Source organism: Balearica regulorum, chromosome 7 (genome assembly GCF_011004875.1).
Source record: "Balearica regulorum gibbericeps isolate bBalReg1 chromosome 7, bBalReg1.pri, whole genome shotgun sequence".
Lineage (NCBI taxonomy): Eukaryota > Metazoa > Chordata > Aves > Gruiformes > Gruidae > Balearica > Balearica regulorum.
Window position 1 is genome coordinate 15,354,198 of NC_046190.1, and position 18,111 is coordinate 15,372,308.

An 18,111-nucleotide genomic window follows, 5' to 3' on the forward strand; every position below is an offset into this window, starting at 1 on the left:
GCCTTCTTCCTTTTTTTTTAAAATGCAAGAGCTACATTTGTCTTTTTTCCTGTTCTGTGCAACTTTACCTATTCTATGCATCTTGCAGAGATCACAGCTGTTAGTTCTCAAGTTCCTCCCTCCAGATTTTAGAAATAGCGTTAGCACTGATTACTAGTCATACAGACACCTGACATTTCTGAAAAACAATTGCAAATCCTGCTTCTCATCTCAAAGGACAGTCACACCATTTTACTGCACCTCTTCAGGTTTACAGTGTCCCAGACGTTGCTTTGACACAACAGGAGGAAGTTGTGCCCTGTCTTTCAGATTGCCCTCTGATTAGCTCTGGAAGATACAACTGCAGGCATGGTGGGGTGGTTAAGAGAGGCAGACAAGAAATATCCAGTGTAATTGCATCTCTGCTGTATGGAGCTTTAGAGCTTGTAATCAGTGGCAGTGCTGTGCGTGGCACAAGGAGTTGAGTAACTGCACAGTTCAGAGTGATAGAAGACTGGTGTTCTTTGCTTACAGCTCCTCATTTTGCACATGGGCTGCCTGCGTTCAGCATTTGCAGCTCATAGTTTACAACAGAAGCACCCAGTTCTGCAGCACGGTGGCCTTCACTGGCAGCTTGTCAGGGAGCAATAAGGGTTACACAGATCTAGAGAAATATAAAATAGAAGCCCAAAATCTGGGCATGACTGTGTCCATCTGAATACTTGATTGAATTGTCCAGTCATCAAAACCTGCAAACAAGAGTTCCTTTTATCCCAGAGCCACAGCACAACAGCCACTGGGATGCCGTGGAAATTCCAAGCAATCCTCTAGCTGAACTGTAAACAACTGACTCTACATGCAGCAAGGCAGGGCTTATAGGTAGCAATAAGACCTTGTATTAGATCAGCTAGTAAAGCTGGAAACAACAGACAGGTTTTCAGGCACATAGGCTTGTATACAGATTTTCGTAGACCTACCCCAAGTCTTACAGGATGTGCCCTGTGTATTTGCTCTATCTTCAAAGCATTTTTCATCTCCCTGGGCCAATAATTGCAATTTTCTTGTATGCCCTCCCAGACTGGATCACAGTAAATAGGCAACCATCTAGTTAGTTGTTTGCCTGTACCTACGTGTCCTTTCTTCACCTGTGTTTGTCCCCCTATGAGTGGCTGCTGCTCACTGTATTTGAAAACTCAGATGATTGCTCTGTCTGAAGTGGAAAGCACCTTTCTCTGAAGTCGTACTTAAAGTATTTCATTCAAAGAATTATCAAAAGTTCTTTTCTTTAGCATTTGTTATTTTGTTTGTTCAGTCCTATAGTTTGCTACTGCCTTATAACCTAAAAATTTCAGTTCATTGTTGTGGTTTCCCTGGTTCATCAGGGCAGCTAATGTACAGTCTCTCAAATAAGTTACAAGGTATGCTGTATGGAAAGGACAAGAAAGAAATGCGCAAGGAAGTATTGAACAATTAATTATGCCATAATGGAGCAAGGGAGGAAGAAGTGGAGAGCTGGCCCGGTGTAAACTCAGTGCCTCTGATGCCAGGATTACACTCGGAGGCATTTGTGCCTCTCTCCATTTTGTGAGGCATGTTGCCAGGCAGAACAGCAGTTAGTACGCCCATGGTGGGGTTTACTAGCTTCCACACCGTGTTTGGTGGCTTCTTAACTTCAGGATGAGGAATTAAAGTTTTTTACACAGCAGGTAGTGATTGCCGTTTACAGATTTTTTTTTGTAGCAAAAATCTAGCTTGGGATATGAGTATTCCAAATCAGTGTTGAAATGAGGGAGGCACCATAGATGAAGTGTTGCTTACCAAAATATAGTAGTAGCAGTAAAATGTCCATGTACCAAAACTGATCCTGTTCCTGCTATTGCAGATAAAAGCTAGCCTTAAATGCATAGTGAGTTTGAGGATTCCTTGGTTTCTCTCATTTTCTTTGTACACTTTATTGTAAAGATGACCTCTGATATGGGTATGTGTGTTGTGGGCGTGAGCCATTCTCACCTCCGATTGAGTTGAGTGGGCTCATGTCTGTTATAGAGAATATATTTCCCTTCCCTGAGTGATGAGGCACAGATTTTTCATGAGTGCCAAAGTGCAACACCGACGCATTACAGGACAAACAAGGAACCCACCCTGTCTTACTGAGTGAATTAAGTTTGAATATGAATCAGTGCTTTTCAACAGTGGTTACCCATTTGTAAAATGCCAGGAGGACCTTTCTCCAAAATGCTGAAACACGATTTTTGTTCAACAGGAGTGTTCTTTGTCTTCCAGGGGACAATATCTATTTAAAAATAAACCTCCTGATGGGACTGCACCACCCAACTCCTTCTACAGAGCACTTTATCCCAAAATTATACAGGACATAGAGGTAAGAAACAGCTTCCAGATGTGGTGGTGTTTAGTTTTTGGTTTGTTTTTTTTTTTTTTTTTAAATCTCCCTGATTCACTCATGATGCTGAAATTCTGATAATATTTCATTCTAATGAAATATTTCTCTAAATCTGATATGTCTGTGTTTGTCCAGAGTTTGTACGTCTGGGATAGTTATATAAGGTCCCAGGCTTCGCTGCTCCTTTAAACAGAGGATGAGTTGGATTGTTCACTGAGCTGTTTGCAGATGGAGTCTCTACACCTTTAACAGCAGCACCGTACCATCTCGACTTTCTCTGTTCCATAATATTTTGCTCCACCCAGTGCAGATGAGACCTAATAAGATGTTAGGGGCAGATAGCAGGAACAGAGTCAGGGAGAAGGTGCATTGCTAAAGACTGCAGTCCTAAGACCCAGGGAAACAGGAAGCAGCTGAAGCACGGTTGCCATGTATCTAGTGCGAGCAAAATGCCATGTTCTGCTCATTTCCTAATGGCAAAAGCGGTGCTCTGGCACAGTTGTGACACATTTTACAATTACTTAGCTAGAACTCAACTGAAACTTTCTCTTCAGTTGTTTAGTCGTTGAGTCACAGGAGTTAAGGGTTAGAGACACAAAAAAGCTTTTAGGTCACTTCTCCCTCACCATTCCACATAACACAGACGAGTTTAGGCACAATATGTTTTCCAGACATTTCTCTATTTAATCAGTTTTATTACATGTGTTACTACTTCTAGAAGGGCCTTATTACATGAAAACGTGTGAAGAAAAGCATCCGCTGTCTTCTCAAACAAAAAAAAGGGGGGATAGTTCTGTGCTTTATTTTTACTTCTCTTTTGTCTTCTGTCTCTCCTCAAGACAATAGAGTCAAACTGGCGGTGCGGAAGGCACAGTTTACAGAGGATCCACTGCCGAAGTGAGACAAGCAAAGGGGTTTATTGTTTACAGTATGATGATCAGAAGATAGTAAGTGGCCTACGAGACAATACTATTAAGGTGAGAATGCTCCAAAATGGCATACTAATGGCATGTAGTGTCTGTGCCATAAATAATGGTGTCCTAATTTCAGTGACACCTATTCAATCTCTTGTTAGTAACCTAGCCTTCTCCTTCCCCCACCTCATACCTGCACAGCACGTGTACCTTTCTTATCTGGCAAGAGAGACCCTGTTTTCTTACAAATGGACTTCGCTAGCAGAATTTTTGCCCGTTAGTAATTACAGGCTATGTAATTACTGTGCCCTGTACCCTGATGAGAAGGGTAAAACCAATGTTCATAGTAAAGCCAGTAATATCAAAGATGTTAATGTGTTGCACCAAAGAGCCTGTGGAAGACTCTACAGATGCCATTAAAGATGTTCTAACTGCACTATGGATGATGTGTCGTAGTAAAAAACAGACCAGTCAAAACAGTAAATGCTGAAAGATGAAAATCTTACTGAACTGTCTGGTTTTGAATGTTTGCTATCTTAGATCTGGGATAAGAATACATTGGAATGCAAGCGAATTCTCACCGGACACACGGGTTCTGTCCTGTGCCTCCAGTATGATGAACGAGTGATCATTACTGGATCTTCGGACTCAACAGTCAGGTCTGTGCTCGTGGTTTGGAGCCTTGTGTTTGCCTCTAAGACGTTAGCCTTGCAAGCTGCTGAAATAATCTTCTCTTAAATGTGTGCTGTTCAGTCAGTTTCATGAAGTAGTTCAGCATATTTGTTCAGGAGTGTACTGTACTTGTTTATCAGCTGTCCATGCAAATGGTTGTCAAGGAGAAATGAGAACCTAAGCAAAGGCCAGTCAAGGTCAAGATGACTTAGGAAGGCCATCTGGCACTTCACTAAGGTTTTGCATGTTTTGACACTCTCTGAGAAAGTTTTAAATTCTCACTGAGAATAACTTTTAAAAAGTTGGTTGAAGCTTTCAAAGCAAGTTTGAGGGTTTAGTCATCGATTGTCACTTAATTTTAACAAAAGACACATAACTAGATCTCCTGTGACTTTTAATTAAATTCAGCATGATGTTTCTTTTTATTCAATCTTTCTCATTTCACTTTCCTTCCAGTCTCCAGCAAAAGGCTGGACGCCTCAAGTCAGTACTTATGGTGCATGCTGTGCAGATGTGAAGTCCACTAGACATATTACAGGGTCCCAGAGAGTCTAAGACCTGCAGTGTAAATACAGGCACATATGAGTTAGGAATTGCAGTATGAACCTGGATGCGAAGGAGCAAGTTTCTCTTCTCCGTGTTGCAATATATTCTCTTCTTGTCAGAGTACAAACAATGCCCATGCAGTGAACTTATAGACAACAAAAAACTGTGTCAGTGGCCTTTTCTGAAGCTATTAGCATGTGCTCCTATGACTGCAAGCTCCTCGTGGTTATCACCATGCTTGCATGTAAACTACCATTGTTAAGCTAATAACCGTTAAATTTAGTTCCTGACATGTGATGCGTGCAGTCTTGTGGCGCTGCTAGATTTTGGGGTCCTAGCATTAGTAGGAATCCAGAATTTCAGCAACACCGCCTGCCTGGTGATGGTGTGAGAACTGCACTGTGCTGAAGAGATCTCAAAAGGAGAGTCTGATTTCTGTAACGAGCACTATGATCTTCCGTATCAGGCCAGGCAGGCCAAATTGCAGACTGGCTAGTTGCCCAGAAATACTTTGTTTCCCACTGTATCTCTAAATGTTTGTGCAGACCCCAGAGGCACATAGGATGCATCACTTTTATCCTTGGGTCTCCTCAGGAAGAGGGCTTCATCCAATAGACAGTACAGATGGGCTCTTAATGCTTCTGAGATCTCAGGGATGCACTTGTCCAAAGAAGTCAGTAGGTCTCCAGCTCCTGTTCAGTTTGGCAAGCCTGTCTGCAAACTGCTCGTATGTTAATGGCTCAGGTCTTTAGTCTGTGTTTTTTTCTCCTTTGCATTTTGTAATTGGAATGTAGTTTTCTTTCTCATTTATAGTCCATAAGCTGGTGCACTTCAGCTTCCCTAAGTTAGGAAATAAGACATTAGAAGTCTTTCTCACATCTTGCCTTTTCTTACTGCTCGCCTTATTGGCAGAGGAAAGTTTTAACTTCTGCAATGTCTGATGTGCCTGATGATACAGCCATTTTCTGCTCTTACGTAGTGTATCTGGGATACAGGTGTGATAGTGCCAAAATAAACCTCTTTATGGAGGGTAAAAGTTGTCTGCCAACAGAATAGCCCAAAAGAAACATTTTTAAGGCTTAAAATCTTCATTTCAAGTCCTAGAAGTTATGTATGAATCCTTTGTCTAACTTTCATCTTAAACTATCTTTCAGCTGAAACAGTTGGTTCCAATAACATTAAATTGATATAAATGCTCTGTCTTAATTTGGTTATTCAGCACATTCCTGGAATATAGCTGTGTACCAGATGCACTGCAGGGTAAATGCAATTCATGGTGTAACTTGTGGCAATTATTTACATTTGTTTGAAAAGCATTATCTTGTCTTCTGCTTCTGTATAAATTATCCTTTGAGTTGATAGTCCTATGAGAGAGGTTAAAAAGTAAACCTGTCACTGAACTTGCTTTTCCCCAGATCACGATTAAGTTCTCATTGACTGGAAATGTAGTGTGTGGTGGGCTGACACAACCAGAAAACATCACTCTTTAAGGCCATCTAGCTCATACCTTTCCTCAGTGCTAAATTTCCTTAATTAAAGAACACTTTTTTCCTGGATGGGTTATTTTTATGGTGTTAACTACATTGCAGGGTTTTTGGCTGCTGGACTGTCTCAATGTGTGCATAATCAACAGGTTTATATAATACATCTTTTAATGAACTATTTAATAGATGTAGATATAACTTGCGGTGTTTCCTTCTCTAATATTGCTAGAGAGTCAGTTACCTCTCTCGCTCTGCAGAAAATCCACTGTACAGTTTTTTAACTCTCTTCTCTCTGGTTTGAAATTTGAAACTGCAGGGTGTGGGACGTGAACGCAGGCGAGATGCTGAATACGCTGATTCACCACTGCGAAGCAGTACTGCACCTCCGTTTCAATAATGGCATGATGGTGACATGTTCCAAAGACCGTTCCATTGCTGTGTGGGACATGGCTTCACCAACAGACATCACCCTGCGGAGGGTGCTAGTAGGGCACCGAGCTGCCGTCAATGTAGTGGACTTTGATGACAAGTACATTGTATCAGCATCAGGTGACAGAACTATAAAGGTGAGGTGTTTCAGAGGCTTTTTATTTGCAGCACTGGGGTATTTAGTAACCAAGAACAGTGACCAGACAGGGAAGATGGTCCTTGGCAGTTATTACACAGATCTTCCTTCAGAAGCAGTGTTCTTCCTACTGCTCATTTCCACTCGTCCCTCCTCTGTTGAGCTTGCACAACTTGTTTGCAGAGCTGTATGGCAAATCAGATCCAGGTGCAGATGCAGTTGAAAAAGAACTATTTTTTCTGTGTTCTTTTTCAACTTGACCACTTCCATAATCTGTTTCAGCATCAGTCATTTGAACAGTTTTCAGAGGGCAGCATGGGGGCAAAAGTGAAGGTGAGTGGATAGGAGTCACTTAAGTGTTACTGCTATGACCTTAGTCTACAGCATTAAAACTGAGGAAAATCAAGATCCTGTGTAGACTAAATCATAGCCCGAGAGTGCTAAAGCCTGATTTTGGAAGCTAATTCTCATACAGTATGGCAAAAATCTTCTATGTACAGTGACTCAAACTGCTAACGGTTGCAGATGAGTCAGAAGTCATCAGAGCGGTAATTTTCCGAGTCTTAATGATAGCATCTTCAATGAAGAGCATTCTGGATGCACCTATATGTCATACACATACCAGCTTTTGTTAGTCTCTTCTTAATGATTTTGTCTCTGTGTGGTTCCCTCCTCCCTTCCTGTCACAGGTATGGAACACTAGTACCTGCGAATTTGTGCGCACCTTAAATGGCCACAAACGAGGCATTGCATGTCTGCAGTACAGAGACAGGCTAGTAGTGAGCGGCTCTTCAGATAATACTATCAGGTGAGAGACACACTCCCCGTTGCAGAGTTGTGTGCAAGCACGTTGTCTCTGATTCCCTGGGATGTGCAGAGGTTAGGCAACTGAAGTGCTCTGTACCCTTGTCATCTTTGAAATATACTTTCTTTGGTATAGAACATTGGGAACTACTGGAAAGAGATATTAGAAGCCTGTTTTACTGTGTTGTCTTTCATCCTTCATATCTCAAGAGTCCCATACTAATCAACAAGTTGCATTGCTCTGACAATTCTGGTGTATGAAAGAGCTGGCAAGTACCACTTTCTGTGATGTCCTCTCATGATATTTTAATTGGGCTATGTGTCTAGTTAAAGGGGTTAGATTTGCAGTAAGAGGCATTTAATCCTCTGCAGAAATCCTCCTGGGTTCTCGCCAAACTCTTCTTGTGGTACTTGGCACCTGGTTAAGTTTGGAACAGCTGGTTTAGAGCACGAAGTTCAGTTTGCTGCCTTTTGCACTTCTCCAGCTGCCCTGGTTGCAATCTGAGATTTAACTCCTGGTATCATGAGCCAGGATTTCTCCCTGCATCCTGCAGCTGCTGGCAGAGGGATGTCCCACTAATCTTGGGGTGTATAGAGCAAGCTTGAATAGTAGTGTACGTGCCATAGGGAAATGGCTTTGTCGTGCAAACAGGAGTAAGAGCAGCCTCCCTTTTGTCTTTGTCATTGCTTTAAATAGTTGTCTGCCTTCTGATAAAACTTGAAAGCTGGACAGTGTAAGCAGAAACCTTTCACTTTGCATGTCAGTAATTTCTCCTCAGTGAGAATTACTCGTGCTGCTGTTTGCCTGTGGTCTTTGTTTGCAACACAGTGCCTCTCCCTGCTTTGCATTCTATAGAAAATGGTGGTCCTTTGGTTGACATCACGAGGTCATTGTGCCGGATTTCAGTATAGGGTTGTCTGAGAGCATGACCAAGAGAGCTGGAACTTCTGTCTCTTTACCAAGGAAAAAGTACTACAGGCATTGTGTAAGAGTAGCACCACTTATATATGGTGAGAACTCCTGCACTTCAAATAGAAAAAAATAACTCTCTGCCATTGTACTGTGAAACTTGATCTCAGAATTGGAGTAAGAAATAGTTAAATATTACAGCAGTTAGGGAATGATGTAAAATGTGACCCGCAATGCTAATAAAAATAAATGTCAAGATAGTGATAACGCTCAAGAGGAGTACATTTACTTTTATGCTTACATTGGACAAAATCCCTAGTTGACAGATAAATCGTGCTAGAATTTCAGGAATGTTGGCGGTGAATCTTGATGAAAGTCAAGTTTGGCAGCTGTGTGGGCAAGGCGCAAGACTCACCTGGTTGCATTGTTTTCTCCCAGCTATTAGCAGAGGGCACAAGTCAGTGTGGAAGGGTGATTAAGAAAGGGCAGGTTACTAAGTCATCTGTGTGGGTGGCATGGTGCTTTGTATGTTTGATTTTAATCCACTGTAAAATGCCAGATGTTGTGTGTTGGTCTTTAGTAGAGACTGCCTCCTGATACAGAATTTGAAGTTTGTCATTCCTCAGTTGCAGGGAAAGTTTTTTCCAAAAGATGACTCAGTGATTTCTAGTTTTGCAACTGCAAATGTAAGGACATGTGTAGAAGCTCAGAAACCAGTATCTTTCTTCTGTAGAGAGATTCCATGTATAAAAATAATTTAGGTTTTGGTTTAGGCCAGAGATTTCACCAGTGTAAGAAGACACAGCTACATAGGCATCGCTGTCGCTGTGCTGAGTTCCATCTGGTTGAAATTGTTGCCTCAAGTTTAATCCAATCACTTCAGTATCTAAGCCTCTAGGGCCAAAGTTCTTAATTGCTACAGACAGGCATGGTGTAGAAAAAAAGAGAAAAAAACAAAAAAAAGATAATATAGAGCAAGAAAATAGACTACATCATCTTGGGTTAATTTTTAAACCAGTGGTTGATTTGCATGTGTGTATTCAACCTCCAGTCTGTGCACACATGGGGATCTGATACTGGCCTGTTTAGACAACAGCATTTTCTCTAGGAGATGGGGATTCAGGCTTCTGTACATCTTCCAGCTCTGCAAGGACTTCAAGTGAATTAAAGGCTGAGATAATTGCAGACCTCCCTCTTCTTCCAGAAGTTCTCTCAAAGCTATAGGAAGGAAGAGTGGTAGTGTTTTTGACTGCATACACTTTGTAGTGAATTTTTTTAGTTAGTTCTCAAACCTTAAGACTAGTTTCTCTTACTATTTGATCCTTTGACTATTTAAAGAAGTAGAAGTTTGAGACGGTTATCAAATCTGGGAGGTACCCTTGGCACCAATTCTGCTAGGAGATTCTGCTGTTCCACAGTAATTATCCCTTTTGTACATGAAGGCCCATTCCCCACATGACTATGGACATGATCATCTCTTCTAATCCCTTTTAGATACAGGTAAAACCTCAAACTGGGACCTGAAAATACAGACCTGAATTAGTGTGGTGCAGCCTCCCAGAGCTGCTGGCTGATGGCAAGGAATGGAAACACATGGCATGAAAGTTCCTGGCACAAGATTGCTCTTCAGACCTTTCTGCACCAGTTAATTTCTGGCATTGTCCATCCTATTTACAGTCCTTGAGAGACTTAATTCTCTCTTACCAGCCAGAGTGCCTTTGGCTGACCTTTGCCATGGAGCTGCTTGCTCTGACCTTGACTGGTGTGCTGGTACTCATGTGAAAACTATTGGGATCTTCACAGATTCCTGAAAGCTCAACTTCAGAGATCAAAGATCACCTTGGGCTCCTCATTGGCCTCAAATGGGTGCACAGACAAATCCTTTCCCCATTCTACAGTGAAGGAAGAGTTCTGTTAATTCTTCTGTTGTCCAAAGTGAGAGCCGTTTGTTGTGGCAGGACAGCCGCAGTGATTATCCACCAACCTTGGGCACGCATCCACTGCGTCTGGTTTATTCTCTGGGGAACCTCAGGAGTAAAATATGCGGGGACAATTTATCTCTGTCCGTGTCGAGGAAAAGTGACCTGACCCCTCAGCAGCTGTACTGCTTCGAGATGTGTCACCCAGAGAAATTCCATGAACCATCCGTATTTCTCACTACTGTGAAGTTCATGTCAGTCTGAATGCTAACTGAATGAGCATTTAAGAACATTTGTGACTGCTTTCTTTCAGCTGTGTGTCAGGGAGCTGCAGCAGATACTGCTATTAAGATTCCTGTACGAGCAGAGCATGTCTTGGGCAGAGGTGGAACACCTCTAGACAATACAAGTCAAAGAATTTCAGTGCTTGTAGGCAAATAATCTTTCTTTATCCGCGGTAATTGGGAGTCATGTCAAAGAGCTGACAGAAGTACAGAAAGCAAAGAGACTTACTTCATAACGGTTTCAAGCGTTTCTTAAACATTTTTCAAGGTAGTATGTAAGTGTAAAAAGTAATGTATTTTAATTTATTCTCCACACTAAAAATCCTTCACAGAGCCCAAAACTCTGGGATATGTACAGTTGAGAGAACAGCGCATTGCTGGGTCTCTTACTGGGATACTATATACTGGGTTTGGTGCCAGAACTTTTTTAGAAATTGGATTATTAGGAGCAGTTAGCAGGGAGCCACAGGAATTATTTGAGAGCAAGAAGAAAATGCATTGCAGAACACTAAACAGAGTGCCCACTTGAGCTTATGCATGGGGTGCTTAGATTACAGAGTAACCATACCTTTCGTGGGAGAAATGACAAATAAAAAAGGGCTTGTTAATTCTTGTACCTTTCACCACTGTATTGATGTCTTAATTTTTCTGATGGTGGTCTCCAAATCAGAAATAGGCACGTAGGGCTACAAAAAGGGGGTGTGTGCCCTGTGACTGTGATCTTACCTATTGGAACAAGCTGCCAAGGGGATTGGTAAGTCTCCCTCTCTTAACGTCTTAAAATCAAGGCAGGATACTTTTTATGAAAAATTAACTTCAGTAAAATAAAGTTATGAGGCTCACTATGAAGATAACTGGGAGATATCCTGTGTTACTAGATCAATAGATGCTAGATGCAACTGATCTTAAAATTTTTGGATCTCTGACTCATTTCTCGTGTGATACTGTAACATAACAGGGTCATGTTGAAAAGCATGCATCCGCTTACAGGATATGGAGTGGTGAATGTAGTTTGTCTCTTTGTTGTTTCATCATAATCTTTATTTCCAAGTTTCCGTTAACTACAAGCAAAGACCAAATGTTTCATTGTAATGATCAGATATTAAAAAATTCTTAGTGCTTCTTTGTACTCTCTTCCAGGCTGTGGGATATCGAGTGTGGGGCATGTTTACGAGTACTGGAAGGCCATGAAGAGTTGGTGAGATGCATACGCTTTGATAACAAGAGGATAGTCAGTGGAGCATATGATGGGTGAGGCTGTCAGTGCATCTTCCTGTCAGTGTCTCACATCCCACTTTGCTGTATCTTCCTTGTAAATATTAGAGCCCTTGTCTGTCATACCAAGTGGACCTTTTAATGGTCAGTAAATCAGGACCATGCTACAAAGTATACCTTTTTTTTTTCCTTCTTTTGAAGTAAGTCCGTGTGATTTGATGTGTGTGGTCCAGTTCTTTAGCTTGTAAGAATATCTGACTGACTCAACCTGAAACCTCTTGTAGCTGAACCACTGGTGAGAACAATCTTTCCCATCTGTGGTTGTCTTCTGGGCCATTTGCCATTACAGACTAGGTGTCTGCATTCCCACATGTTTCTGTTAGTTATTACCACCTGCTTTTTATGTGCTTTACTTTGTTGACAGCGTACTTTTTTTCTCCCATTAAGCTCTATAAGCTTTACAAAGGGGAAATGAAAGAACCAGGTCTCAAGAGCAGGAGGATTGCTGTTATTTTCCTTGAACTGGTGTATTAACTAAGCTATACTAACAGTTAATTTTTTTTTCTGTGAGCACTTGCTCTTTTCTCTTTAACAGAGCCATGGCGTTTGTCTATTTTTTCACTACTAGGAAAATCAAAGTATGGGATCTTGTGGCTGCTTTGGACCCCCGTGCTCCAGCAGGGACCCTCTGCTTGCGAACCCTTGTGGTAAGAGCTTTTGGTAGGGGTGGTGGAGGGGGCAGAAAAGTGTGCTTGATCAGGGCTGTCTTGAGCCGTGAAAACTCAAGTCAGCTTAGCCCCAGTCTGCAGGATCTAGAAATCATTTCTAGGGGTCTGGCTTTTTTGGGTGTCAACTTTTTTTTTTTAATGTTGCAAGCTATAAAGCATTAAAAGTTAGAACCTCTGGAGTTTTTACTCACTTTTTAACAGTTTTGTTCTGTGATTTCAAGTCAATAACTAAATCCATTTTTGAGACCTGTCCTTCTTGGAATCCGTGTGCCCAGTGGGTTTACTTTAGCCTGTGTGTACCTGATGATGTAGCAGTACGTTGGCTGAATAGTTGACATGAAATTTCTTAAAGAAGAGTAGTACATTCCAAATTTTAGGAACAAGAACAAAAACATCCTTGGCATTGCTTTTAACTGGCTTTTGGGTGTTTAAGGAAAGAGCAGGTAAGAACTGGAACAGACAGTGAAATTGCCTCATCCTTAAACAGCAACTACTACTTTCCTGCCATCCGTTGGCATTTAGTGCAGGTCTGATGGTGTGGTTAAAATGCCATTGCGTGAGTGTTAACAACATTCACAGTCATGCTTAACAGTGGCTCTGCGCTGTCTTGTAATAATGTGGGAAAGTTGTGAGAAAAAGGCCAGTACAGCCAAGGCCATGGGAAGGTTCCTGTAAGCATTCCTTCATCACATTGACCCCAAAAAACTTGCACTGTTGCTGGAGATAAAGGAAGATTTCAGTACAGTACCAAATTCTCAGTGAAAAAGAAGTACTAAATGTATTTATTTTTTAGCTAAGAACTGTTTGGGCAGTGTTGGAGTTGGTATATGTTAGACCTTTTCCTGCTGTGGTGTTTGACTATAGTCTGTGCTCTAAAACAAGATTATACGGAGGCTGTCTGATCCTCTGAAAGTGTGGTTACCTCTCCCCAGCTGAGCTGTGCTAGCTGACCTTCTGCACACTCATCAACCACCTGAATTGCTACTGTTGCTGTAGATTTCACTAAAGTATTTTACTTTGCATTTGGTGCAGGCTGTGAGGGTTGCTGTGATTCAGGCAATAGATCATTAAGCCATGCTAACTCTTTTCCAATCATGTATTTGGACCATAAGCTGCAGAGTAAGTGTCTGTGAGAGCCTTGGATACCTGCAGGTACTATGTTGAAAAACCTTCTTGTTAGCCAAATAGAACTGCAAATAATTTCATGGCTGAAATCCAGAAAAACCCTTTGTCATCGGCCACCCAGTTCCAAACTATGGAACAACTCTGTGCCCATGAGCACGTATCTTGAGTGTCAAAGACTTCAGCTTGGTATTAATAGTATTTCTGTTCCAACCTGAGACAAATGTGTGCCTAGTAACCTGTAGACTTAATTTAACTGGTGTGATTTCCTCTGCATTTTCCAGCAGTGGACAGCCAAAGTGCCCCAGCTAATTATATTATAAATCAGAAGCGGTGGGATGGAAACACTATAGGAATCTCAACACATGGATACTCATAAATCCCCGTTTGATAGCGATGGAGGGGGCCAGAAGAGGGGGGGCAGAGGAGGCTGTTGTGGTGCTTTTAGGACTTTTCATGTTTATGACAATAGGGTGTCCTTTTACCCACTTACCCGCGGTTTGGTTTTTTTTTTTTCCTCTTCCCTTGGCCTCCAAAATTAAACCTGGCTGCACAATGAACATCGTGAGTCTCCTGCTGCTCGTGTTCAATTTTCAAACAGTAGGAGGAAAGTGCACAGATAACAAATGCTCGCTGCATGCCAGGTCCCTTCCAGTTTCGTCTTCCGTTAGCTGAACAGCGGCCACATGAATTTGACAGAAGCTTTCCAGGCACAGAAAAAGCACACAGATCAGCTTTCCTTACGAGTTTCAGGTCCTCGTGGCCTCAACTTGGGGTGTGCAGTCTGGTTATTGCCACTGCAACAGCCATAAAAAAAGGGAGTTTTAGGAACAGGCTTTGGAAGTACCTCTCTCTCTCTTGGTGTCTCGATGAGCAGTCTCTCAATGAATCTGACTGCCTTAGTGGTATTTTTTAGCAAGAACTTCACTGATTTCACTGCTGCACCACAGACTCTGGAAAAACATTCCTCTCTGGAATAGGTGGGAATATAGAAACCCATAAGTTGTTCTTAAGACAAATTTGACTTATGATTAGAAGATCCGAAAGGTTCCAATGACTGGACCGTTTTTTTTAAAATTTATCTTAAAAATAGAATCTGACTTTTGTTGTGCTTGTGTGTTTTTACTTAATTTTAATTTTAAAATGCAGAGTTTCACTTGAAGGCAGCTGTTGTGCTTTGCAAACTGAGCTGTATTTTTGCAGTCCTGTGTCATGAGACAGAGGCTTCCCATTGAGTAGCTAACAATTCTCTTTTGTCTAAATATTTGAGAAACCTGTATTTTCAGTACTAAAATATTTTAAAGCATGTTTTTTTTCCCGACCCTAGGCCCTTTACAACACATGAGCACTAAAGAGATATATGTTATTAATAGAAGAGATAAGGCTTGCTCTACTTGCATGGTTTCTGTTCCCTTCTGACTGAGGAGGCCACTGCTCACTCTTGCAGCAGTGTAAACACCAAGAAAAAATAGGCAACGCAAAAGGGAAAGCGGAGTGAATTTGCTCTGTGATATCCAGGATCTTGCCGTTACCTCCTGTTAATTACAGTCTGAACTCTTGCCAAATTGTCGTGCCATTTCCACTCAGCCTCAGAACAGAATGCAAACTGCCAATAAAGAATGCCCTTTCTAGTTCATATTTTAGAACTGCTCAAGAGGAATTATTACAGTGTCACTGGACTTTACAACAGGGTCCTTAGTATCCTTCCATACTAAGTTCTTTTCCTCTTTAGCAGTGGCAATGTCTTGAATGCAAGGTTCTCGTCTTTCCCCCTGTAACCTACTGCATCTGGGAATGCTGTGATTTCGGGAAGGAATTTCACCATGGAACAAGGAAGACAGTGCTTCTGTCAGCCTTGCTGGACTGAATTGTGGGGTGGAGGGAGCTTGGTTTGTTCTGCACTGTGCATGTCCAATATTGGGATTTAAGGAGTAACGCAATAACTGTAATGTAAACTTCCTGCGAGCCAAGTACTCAGATATGGCAAACCCTTTGCACTGAAAAAGGGCTTAATTTATGCTATGTGATGGTGATGCACAGTGTATCATGTGGGATTTACTGAGAAATGAATGTAACACTAGAATCCAAGCCCAAGTTCATCTTCCCTGCTCCATCCCAGGTGCCAGCAAGTTTGTGAAGTAACATGCTGTGTCTCCCACTTGCATTTAGGAGCATTCTGGAAGAGTTTTTCGACTTCAGTTTGATGAGTTCCAGATCGTCAGCAGCTCACATGATGACACCATCCTCATCTGGGATTTTCTGAATGATCCAGCTGCCCAAGCAGAATCCACTCGTTCCCCATCCAGAACATACACCTACATCTCAAGATAAATAACACTACACTGTACCTCACACTCGCACAGGTAAAAAAAAAATAAAAATTAGTCTCAAAGTTGACAGTGGATGTAGTGGGAGCATGCTGCTTGAATAACTAGCTGGGTCTATCAATATTTCTCATCTTGTTTGGACAGTAATTACAGTGTCCTGTAAAAGGACAGGAATGTTTTTGATACCTTAGAATAGGGACTTTATTTTAGGATTTGCGGCATGTGGCGGCTGTGAGTTCCCCTGAAGAACTCCTCCTTCTCTGTCCATCATCATCAATAATTAAATCAGCTATCACTGCTGTCCAGAAGGAAGAAGGGTTTCTGCAGAGTGAGTAGAGCAGCTGCTGCCTAACAAGGGGATGCAGATGGCCTGACCCTGGGCAGTTGTCACCAGGCAGGAGAGTTTTGCCAAGAAGAGTCAGCTCTATTCCCTCCCTCTGAAGTGGTGACTGTTGTTCTCACTCTGCAGCAAGCTGATTCAAGAGAACAGTTTGGCTAAGAGAGGAGACACTGAGGCACAAGCAGAGGTGAATTTAATCGAGATGCATCAATGTGCAAAATCATTTGCTGACAGGGCTTAGCCCTCACTCTCTCTAACATAGCATGAGTGTTAAATTGTTCATATCAGAGCCTGGCTGGTTTGCTCATGCCCTTACCCTTTTGTCTTGGCCAGCACAGTGTGGGGAGGACATAATATTTCATATGCTTGGGTCAGTTGTAGAGTGGAATTGATGTATATGAGTGGAGTGGGATAGCACGATTGCCCAGTTTGATGGGTACATGCGCAATTACTGTTAATAGCTTGAGAAAAATGGCAGAAGAGCTGACAGGCTTCTGCAAGGGGGTGTCCACGGTGACATTTTCCTATGAAAATGCTCTGTCATGGGGCACATCCTGTACCCTATCTGTTTGATCGGTAAATGTACAGCGATGCTACAGAGCCGTCAGATCAGCCGTCTTGATTTTCTCAAACACTCTGGTCAATCAGATGTTCTTTTAAAACATTAAAAGGCTTAGTACGAATGGGGTTTGTTTCGTTTGTTCTGTTTTTTGTTCCCAGGACTCATTTAAGCTGCAGTATTTAAATTATCTGCCAATGCCAGGACAAAAGAACTATCCACGTAACCAATACTTGCTGAAGAGAGAGGCTCTCAGACTTGTTTCTGGAACAAAGTTGGCATGCGGTTGATCTCAGACAGGGTCTACTCAGCGCGGCTGACTGCTAAAGTGCTGCTATATCAGAAGATGACTTTTATCTTTCATGAACAGTTAACATTTTTAAACCTTCCCATCCCTTTCCTCCCTTGTCCTCCTCTTCCTGTTCTCTCCTCTTCCCTTTACCCTGTTTGGTTCCCCTCCAAACCCAGTCACAGATGTCCTATGAATATATTTAAGATGTTGCCAGAATGTGTTGCTTTGCTGTTAAGCAGAAGACTTATAGCCACAGTGCATCCTGCTGAGAGAGTCACTTCAGGGTGGGTGGGAGGGTGGGTGGGGAGGAGGCTGCTACTCTCAGACTAAAATCAATATCCATTGCTAGGCCTTTGAAAAAGCATTCAGCTCTGAAGAGCAACAGAAACACAACAGCTAGACCAGCCCCCCCCCCCGACTTCCCTGCGGCTTTTGGCTGTTCTGACTGCAGACCTATTTTTTGTGGAGAGAGGACCCTTGAAATTTGACTATTATGAGCCAAATCCATCTCTTTCCTCTCCTGCCTGCTATGCTAACCCTTTGGAAGCTGGATGTGTGTTGTAGTCTCCCTTAACATCTGCTTGGCTGGGGAATGCTAGTCAATGAAAAGTTAAACTCTCTTCTGCCAAAGTCCCAAGCATGGTGGACTGGAGCTGAGATCCCGTCCACCCTCATCCCAAGTGAAACATCGGCCCGGGGCACTATTTCACTAGCAAAGGGATTGTCTGTACCGTCTTCCTCCTGCTGTTCTCCCTGAAGACAGTGTGTTGCTAATGGCTTACGAATCATTCTGTAAATTGGAGGAAGTTGGAAGCTGGGATGAGGAGGAAAGCTGGATGTTAGTCCTTTCTTTCCATTCCTTCTCCACTCAGAGAGGCTGTAGTTGGGTGCTGGAAGAGGGAGCTGCTAAAAACCTTGTGGAGCTCTCAAGATCCAGCCACCCTAGAATGGAGACACTACACAAACACTCTGGCCATGACAATAAGACTTTGCTCACATGAATAAGCAGGGTTCCCTGGTGATGGCAGATGGGTAAAATGAGTATGGCCA

The 18,111-nt window shown here is 42.3% G+C and overlaps 1 protein-coding gene across 15 annotated transcripts in view; it reads left to right on the forward strand.

The window, feature by feature from the left end:
* Positions 1-17,166, forward strand: part of BTRC (beta-transducin repeat containing E3 ubiquitin protein ligase) — a 121,663-nt gene extending 104,497 nt beyond the window's left edge. For 13 of the 15 annotated variants that reach the window (XM_075758065.1, XM_075758067.1, XM_075758076.1 and 10 more), the window contains 9 exons: positions 2,263-2,359; positions 3,220-3,357; positions 3,835-3,953; positions 6,313-6,562; positions 7,251-7,369; positions 11,619-11,729; positions 12,322-12,400; positions 15,713-15,906; positions 16,931-17,068. In XM_075758065.1, coding sequence (XP_075614180.1) covers positions 2,263-2,359; positions 3,220-3,357; positions 3,835-3,953; positions 6,313-6,562; positions 7,251-7,369; positions 11,619-11,729; positions 12,322-12,400; positions 15,713-15,874 — 1,075 coding nt within the window. In that variant the 3' untranslated portion in view covers positions 15,875-15,906; positions 16,931-17,068. Of the gene's footprint in view, positions 1-2,262; positions 2,360-3,219; positions 3,358-3,834; positions 3,954-6,312; positions 6,563-7,250; positions 7,370-11,618; positions 11,730-12,321; positions 12,401-15,712; positions 15,907-16,930 lie in introns of all 15 variants that reach the window. The other 2 variants (XM_075758071.1, XM_075758072.1) reach the window with 1 other exon arrangement.
* The last annotated feature ends 945 nt before the right edge of the window (positions 17,167-18,111 follow it).